General features: G+C 27.5%; 2 protein-coding genes across 2 annotated transcripts; one reads left to right on the forward strand and one right to left on the reverse strand.

Annotated features, from left to right (window-relative positions):
* Positions 1-2,244: 2,244 nt before the first annotated feature.
* On the reverse strand, positions 2,245-3,697 carry LOC107884603. The gene is made up of 3 exons (XM_016807078.2): positions 3,322-3,697; positions 3,135-3,250; positions 2,245-3,006 (listed from the first exon to the last, which is right to left on the reverse strand). The coding sequence occupies exons 1-3, from the start codon at positions 3,514-3,516 to the stop codon at positions 2,787-2,789; spliced, it is 531 nt and encodes a 176-aa protein (XP_016662567.1). The 5' UTR covers positions 3,517-3,697; the 3' UTR covers positions 2,245-2,786.
* A 2,366-nt stretch (positions 3,698-6,063) lies between these two features.
* LOC115034950 lies at positions 6,064-6,636 on the forward strand. Its single transcript, XM_029492535.1, has 2 exons — positions 6,064-6,295; positions 6,365-6,636. Exons 1-2 carry the CDS (start codon positions 6,064-6,066, stop codon positions 6,634-6,636), a joined length of 504 nt encoding a protein of 167 aa, XP_029348395.1.
* The last annotated feature ends 2,511 nt before the right edge of the window (positions 6,637-9,147 follow it).

A 9,147-nucleotide genomic window follows, 5' to 3' on the forward strand; every position in this document is an offset into this window, starting at 1 on the left:
GATCATCGCTCACCCCACTTGCAACTCTTAATAAATAATAATGCATAAAAAAAATGTGTATGCATTGTTGTAGTTATATTGTAAAATTTAAAGCACAATTATTAACCATACATTTTTTTATCTCAAAAATTTAATCTATGTATAAAAACAGAAACTAAATATAGGTACTTGATGAGTGTTATGTTTCTGAATTATTAATATTTTAAACTAGCGAACATAAATAAGTACTTGAAGACATTTGCCACTTGATGATACAGCTGTGGAACAAAATACTGAGTCATCTGTGACTGCAGTTGATACCACTTCAAAAGATATTGGTATTCAAGTTGACCCAGTAGAATTTTTAGCCATAAATATCACCCTTATGGATTTAATAAAGTCAGATTCAGATATTAATTCCTTTACGGGCCTTTCAAAAATTGAGTTTTTAAAAGCTATTACTAAAATATCAAATATCTTAATGGCTAAACTGCAGTACAATATACAATTTTCTTTAGACACAGAAATGCGAATATGTTTAACTTTGTGTAAGTTAAAGTTAAATATGTCGTATAAAAGTCTTTCAGTGTTATTTGGAATATCTGATACATCTTGCAAAAATTATTTTATAGAAACGATCAATCTTTTGTTTCTGATTTTTAAATCAATGTATGGCCTTCTAAAAGTAATATAGAAAAGAATTTACCATCCTGTTTTACAAATTATAAAGAAACAAGAGTGATTGCTTCAAAACAACAATCGAAAAGCCAAAATGTTTAAATTGTAGAATAAGAACTTATTCACACTACAAAAGCAATAATACAATTAAACTGATGGTTGGAATTGCTCCAGATGACTTGATTACTTTTTTAAGCTCGGTGTATGGCGGAAGAGCGAGTGATAAATTTATTTTTGTCAACAGTGGAATTTTGGACAAATGCACAGAAGGAGATTCTATCATGGTCGATAAAGGTTTCTTAATTGAACAGGAATGTGTTGATAGCGGTGTAAAGTTATTTAGACCACCATTTTTAGGTAAAAACAAACAGCTAAGTACAAAAGACGGTATTGAAAATGCAGAAATAGCCAGAGCTCGAGTGCATATAGAAAGAGCAATCCAAAGAATTAAAATTTTTAAAATCTTACAACAAAAAGTACCTTTGTCGTATTTGCCTATTATTGATAAGATTACTACAGTTATCTGTGGGGTGGTTAATATTTCTCGACCAATTATCAGTGAAAAAGGTTTTAATATAGGAAGAAATGAAGATTAGTATAGTCAATTAATTATTAGTGAGTACAATGAACTTTAATTAAAAAATACATAACATGTACATTGTACAACTTGTATTACTATTAAAATGCATTTAACAATTGTACAATTATTTTAGACATAATATACAGTTTATTCATTAAAATTTTAAATATAACATTGTGTATTTTATTATAAATTTTGATTAATATAAGGTAATACTTGTTTAAAGTATACATCTGTCAATTGAATAAACATTTCTTTACAAAAAACAGGGTCAACATGTACATCTATGACTATTATTGAATCGTTAACTGAAGCATATATAACTAAATAGGCCATTTTCAAGTTACATAAAAGAACTCCTAATTGAATTTGACCATAGTATGAATGATTCTTATTCAATGTTAACCTGCATTCATTACTGATTTTTATATATTTAAGTAGTATGATTAAGTCTGATCCACTAAATTTCTTACCAGCAATTGGACATTTTATTTCAATAAGAAAATAGTCATTTAATTTTTCAATAAAACCATCAGGGCTTATTCCTAACCAAGGGAAATTTATGTTTATAAGAAATCCTAGTTTAATGATAGAAATTTCATATTTTTTTTCAAAGGCAGCAATAGCTTTATTTTCATTTAAAAGACCATAACGGGTGGCAGCATTCCCAGAAAAATTTGAAAATAAAACAGATTTTATTTTAGAGTCCCAATCTTTTTTTGCTGTTTTACTTTTAGACTTAGTGAAAAAACTGTATGCTGAAGTTCCAGTAATTCTAATTTGCCTATTTTTTTTCCATATGGACCACTTTGTTTTTTTATTTCAAACAAATTTCTGTAGCTTGAGCTTTAGTAACATCACATTTGATAGTAAAAACTAATACTACTTGCATCACCCATACAATATATCAGAAAACACCGAGGTGTCATACAGAGTTATTGAGTATAATTGTCTATTATTTCCATCAGTAGCTGATTTTGCTAACATATTCCGAATAGATCATGCGTCCAGCATGATTCAAAGCAAATGCTGAATTCGGGAATTCGTAAACATACAAGAAAAATATTTTGTATATTATTATTATTAACTAAATTAAATTTATGTATTTTTTGAGTTATTTAAACCAAACATAACTTAGAAACACTACAAGGGGCAAGAAAAAAATTATAATAATAGAGCTTTAAGGGCTTCGGAGCTTGTGGGGTTTTTAGTACAAAAACATGTCTCACAGGCTGTACAATGGTCAGTTTTTCTTAATTTTTTTTATTTAAAAGAAGAGAAAAATTTCTAGGTCAGTTTAAAACCTGATTTTCAGCTGTAGATTAGTGGAAAAGTATTATAATTAAGGTAGTATTTAAAATATAATTTTCGAATTTTATACAATTTCAGAAAATTTGAAAAACCAGCGGCGACCCCCTTAATTGGATTATGTTCAACATAATAATAATAATCTATTGTGTACTAGCAAGATAGTTTTGATGGTAGTTTCAGTGCTGCCTGAAATAAATTAAAAATTATGGATGGGCCGATACTAAAACGATATTAAAAATTAATAACTTTGTAAAAAGTATGAACGAATTTCCTGCTTCAAATCCTCTGATATGTCATTAGGCAATGATTTGTCATATACTGATGTTGTTGGAAATACATGACAAAACTCTAGAACAGGAACTGGTTTATGTAAATATTTACTAGCGGCTTGACCGAGTTTTCCCCATTGTTGAGGAAGATCTGTACAACTTCGCTCATCAAGTTCTTCTATTGATGTTCTAGGAATATAAAATAATTTAATTTAAAAATTGAATAAAAGAGTTAGATTAAAAACTTGGTGTTGACTTATTGATATGATCAACTTATTATATTTATGTGCATAAATGTACATATAATTAAAGCTTACTTTTGAAGTTTGAGCATCAGGCCAACTATGTGTTTGTATTTCCCACTACCTGCTTTGCAAGAACATTTTGCTGATAATTGTACACTCCCATTATTAGTAGTTTTAATGACTTCTAACTAAATAGGTACAGTAATATTTTGTAAATTAGTAATGGCTATTGTATACTGAAATTAATATTTAAACTTACCTCATGAGGTTTTCCACTAAGATCACTAGTTTTAAGACACATAGCAACGATTTTTAATGTTTTGTTATTATTTTCTACACATCCAAACTCAACAATGTGGTTACATTTCATTACTTGAGTACCCTCAATCGATGGTCGCTTAAAGTCACCAATAAAACTTAAAATGTCCGTTAGCTCAATAACCGAAGTAAACATTATTCTTAGGTATTGACCGTATTGAAATCGAAATAATAAAATAAATGAAATTGTTCATATAAAACAAATTAAATTAATAAATAATAATTGTAATGTGAAATTGATTATTATACTGTTATCAACATACACAATGGCCCCATTAGTAAAATTGACTACAGCGCCCCTATATTTGCTTTCTATCGCGAATTGCGCTTCAACCACGAACTTAAACTTAAACTTATGGTTAACCTACGTAACCACGGACTAAGATGTACAGGTCTGGCAACGACTATGAAACGGGGGTGAAGGGGTCTGTCCATGAAAAGTTATAGATGAGGCGGTGTACGAAAGGAAAATACTTTTTGAGCCCAAGCGCTATCTATTAGTTCAGCTCAGCAATAGACTAAAAAATAGTTCCTCAATATTCAAATGATTTATTTTATTTATAGCTTCTTAAGTTTAATATTTTTATCACTTGTATAGTTGAATACTTGAATGTAATATACATAAATCATAATATTGTATACATATTTCATATGTTGTTTTTATTTATTTTGTTGTTTATAATAAATATACATTTTTAAGTACCTATCCAGTTGTTTTTTTTTCTAATATGGTTAATGTGTGTGCTATACTTAATTGTCTAAGTCGTAAGGGCGATAAAACAATTAAATATTCCTTATTTCAATTACCTAAAAATGATTTACAACGTGCAAATTGGTTGCAATTTATTAATAAAATTAATAACAAAATCACAAATAAACCTACACATTTGTGTGAGTTACATTTTACACCTGATGATATAATTCGTACATATAGCTTTTGGAATAACTTTAATGATATTGACACAGTAAGTGACTAAACCAATATTTAAATATATTATGTTCATATGGCTATAATTTTTTTTTTTAAATAATACATACTAAACAATCTTATATTTAGAATTTTCAAAATTGTAAAAAGCCTACATTAAGACCTAATGCTCTACCATCTGTTACAAATATTTCTGTGGAAGTTAGTCCAAATGTAGAATGTCGGAGAGAACTAATATGGCCACAAAATAATTTTGTAAATGTAGAGTTAAACTCATCTAAAATTATTAAAAATGAAGTACCTACATATGCATTTTTTAAATAATTTATTAATCTAAATAATAAGTATTTTAATATTTATATTAATTAATTTAACTTACAGAAAATGGTTAATACTTTTGATGAATTATTAAAATATGAAGATATTGATTTACCTATTACTTGGAACAGGTTTGGCAACCAAAATGCAATAACGTATTTTTGTTTAAAATATGAAAATGTTACCAACTGTAAAACAGTTATAGAAAAACAAATTGTCATAACATCTGATTCAGAATTGTATTATTATGCTTAAGACAATGAAGTTAAGAGTGATTTTGAAACACTGAAATGTATTACATTTCCATTAAATATTAAGTTATTAGAAAGAGCAATAGTATTATTTGCTGGAAAAAATGCATGTATTGGTGGACCTAATGCATTAAATTTTCCAGGTATTTAAATTATGTTTTTATAATAATTATTATGAATTAAAATCATTATTATCATGGTTTCACAACTCAGCACAGTTCTAGAGAAGTCTTAGCTGTCAGTGTTCTCCAATTTTCTGTCTGAACAATATAAGACATTGTTCTTTAAAATACCTATTAGAAATTATATGAGTATATAATTTAATTTGATTTATAGGAATACAAGTTAAAAACACAAATTTAGCTTCGAATAAAAATTGGCGTCCTCTAAATTGTAAGTACCTGACGATTTTAAAAAAGAAAAGATGTGTGAATTGTGATAAACTATTAAATCAATTTAGAGTTTATAAATGGAAACGTGAAACTCCAAATAAAAATACAAAAAATAAATATATAGGACACATACTTACTCCTACTCGACTATCTTCTTTTAATGATATTCAAAAAGCAAAATATAAATTGAAGAAAATAAATAACAGGTATCCATGTATATGAGATTAAACTATAATTAAGTTAATTTATAGATTATTATAGTATTATGTATATTATATATTATATTTCTTTATTATTATTGTACCTAGTAATTGTACTGTTATTATGTAATGTATTATTAATTTACTACTAAAGGTATCATTCTAAAATTGAAAAATTGAACAATCAGTTGCATGATATGCAAAATAAAGTGAAAGAATTACCTCAAACCACTATTGATGCATTTTTAAAAAATAATAACTTGAGTGAGCCACAACAAATTTTATTAATCGAAATTATTAAAACTTGCAAGTTTACTAATCCCAAGAATAGAAGATACTCAGATAGCTGGATACTTCTCAGTATTATTTTTCACATAAGGTACCTATATAATATGCATAAATAGCTGTTCAAAAATACTTAACAATTTATAAACTATTTATTTCTCAGATCTCCGAGTGCTTATAAATTTTTGCGAGACCAAAATGTAATTCCTCCAACAAGCCCTCGTACTGTAAGAAACATATTTATCATGCATTAAGTCCCCTAGTGGATTCGACGATCAGTTTTTTCAGTTATTCAAAAAAAAAATAACTATGTTATCGCAAGAACAAAAACATGGTATTTTGTTATTTGATGAAATAATGCTCCGTGAAAGCATTGCTGTTAAATCAACCAACTTAAGCTATGTTGGCTATGAAAATTATGGAAACGAAATACCTGCTTCAAATACTAAAGCTAACCATGGTTTGGTATTTATGTTTCAAAGCTTGTCTGTCAACTTTTGCCAACCTGTAGCTGTTTTCACATCTACTGGCACAGTAAAAGGTGTATTCACTGTAACACATTAATACTGCTTTATTAGTAGGTATTAAATTATTATTTTTTATTTTTTAGGTATTATACTTGCACAATTAATTGTCAAAGCAATTTATTTACTGGAGAATAGTGGTGTAAAAGTGGATGGTATTGTTTCCGATGGTGCACAAACTAACAGAAGACTATGGACTGAACTGAGTGTTAGTGGCTCTATAAACAATGTGAAAAATTCATTTCAAAATCCAATGGATGAGAGTCGATCCATTTATGTATTTTCGGATGTTCCTCACTTAATTAAAAATATAAGAAACAGGCTCAATAACAAAACTACATTAAAAGTAAGTAAATAATTAGAATTTATCTTTAACATAATGTTTGAAAAAATATATTTTTATTTGGTAGGTACATCCAGATAGACCTCATGTAAGTTGGTTACATTACCAAAAGGTTTATGAATTGGATGTATCACAAAATACAGTTGTTCCTACACGTGTGTGTCCTAAAATCACAGAAAGAAATTTAAAACTGGACACATTTTCAAAAATGACTGTGAAATTAGCAACTCAAGTAATTATCTAACATTTGTATATAATATAATATATATTATTTAGCAATAAATACCAATTATATGTTTCAAAATTGTGATTGTCTACTTTGTTAAAGATATTCAGTGAATCTATGGCAAAAGCAATTAGATTTTATAGAGATCATGTAAAAGATGAAGAACTCAAAGACAGTATCGAAACAGAAAACTTCACAAATATACTTAACTCAGTTTTTGATGCTCTTAATAGGAAGTATGCAGCTGAAGGCATAAGAAAAGGAAGTAATGACTTTGATGTAAGTTAATGTAATGTTTAAAATTTGAAATTATTATGCTTATATAAATATGGGTATAAAGGTTTTAAAGACTACTCTTATTTGGCTTGATGAATGGGAAACTAACTTTATTAATGGCAAAATTACTTCAAATGAGTTTCTCACAAAAAGTACATCTGAAGGATTGCGGGTCAGTATAAAGTCAACAATCGAACTAAGTAACTACCTTTTAGATGAAGTTAAATTAAAATATGTTCTAACAAACAGAATGAATCAAGATCGTATCGAAGTAATTTTTCTTATTTTTTTAAAAAAATTAAATATTGAAACTTACATAAAATTTATTTTAAATTTTTTGTTAGCAATTTTTTGGTATGGTTCGCCAGGCTACTGGCCCAAATGAACACCCAACAGCACCTACGTTTTTACAAGTGTATAAACTTCTATCAATATCTTCAGTATTAAAACCTCCAAAAACAGGAAACTGCCAGATTCTTGATTCAACAACACCTAAAATAACATTGACTGATTTAAAAGAATTATCTAAAAGCAATCTATCAGAAAGGCAACAAAAAATAGAAAAACTAAAAGAAAAAATAAATAAAATTATTGATGACGATGATGAATGTGATCCGTTAGACGCTACAGTTGTTGATATTATACCAGATCATAACTACTGTGAAATTCAAAAAGCTACAGCTAAAGAATGTGTTGTATATTATTTATGTGGTTTTATGTGCCGTCAAATAGTTCTTAAAAGAACTAAATGTTTAAATTGTCTTTCTGGTTAAAAGGGTATGTTTAATTTTTGATTATGATACAATTAGAAATATTTTCTATTTCCTGTGGTACCAATAATTGTATTAATTTATCTTTTTTCCAATATTGTGTTACTATTTAAGGATCTAATACAAGACCAGAAGCAGCTTTAACAAATTTGAAGTCTAAAGGATTCTTGATACATCCAAATTATTCAATTTTTACATTAGTTTCAGCAATTGAAGAAGGCTTTGTACAATACTGTAATGTTCCTGAGGTGTTTGATAAGACTGTACATTTTTTATTACAACATCATCAGAAATTACTAAAATTTCCTTGTGTAGAACATGAAAGTGAAATGCTTACTTCCATAGTACATTTCTACATTACAATGCGGATGAAGCAGTACACAAGAAATCTGAACAGAGAAACCAAAAAGCTAAGTTCTAAGAAAAAAAAAATGTCAAAACTGTTAATTAATTAATTTACCCTATCAATTTTATACTTTTGATGAATAATAAGTACCATTTTACTATTGTTATGGTTTTGACTTTTGGCTTGTTATTCATTAAGCCGTTACTCCTTAAACATTATATTAACTATACCTATGTATCATATTAATACCGTAATTGTGGGTGAATAGAAATTGATGGGTGAATAGAAACAAAATTTCGAAATAAGTTTCATTAACCAATAACTACGGTCTAAGTATAACTACTTTTATAAGTTGTTGATGTATTACATTGGTTATGTTATGAAGAATCGAATTCAATTGATACATTTTTACCTCCATAATAATTGTCGATAAAAAAATTGATAAGAGTAAACATTATTTTACCTCCAAAAAATGTGTATCAACTTTGTTATCATGGTTCTCATGAACGAATTGTGATAACTCCAAAATTTTTTTTTTCACTTTTCGGCGTTGTTGTGGAGAATTAATTAACGTAAGTATCAATCCTGTTTAATGAACTGCTGATTTTTTATAATTTTTTTAATCAAAACATTTTGTTTTCCGGGTGAATAGAAACATGCCAAAAGTATATAAGCCAGATTCGCGCGGCAAATATGTTTAAAATGTTGTTTTTCATAAAATAAAGACTATAAGTAAGTTATTTGAACGTTTATTTTTTTAAAAAATTCAAAATTTTGTTTCTATTCAACCTCAATACAGTTGAATAACAAATTCTATGAAAACTAAGCAGCTGTTTTTTTTCACCCTCACCTGCGGGTGATAGAAACAGCGTACTCAAAAAAAATTATAAATCAAATTTTTTAGTTGG

Source organism: Acyrthosiphon pisum, unplaced genomic scaffold, assembly GCF_005508785.2.
Source record: "Acyrthosiphon pisum isolate AL4f unplaced genomic scaffold, pea_aphid_22Mar2018_4r6ur Scaffold_21651;HRSCAF=24491, whole genome shotgun sequence".
NCBI classification, from domain to species: domain Eukaryota; kingdom Metazoa; phylum Arthropoda; class Insecta; order Hemiptera; family Aphididae; genus Acyrthosiphon; species Acyrthosiphon pisum.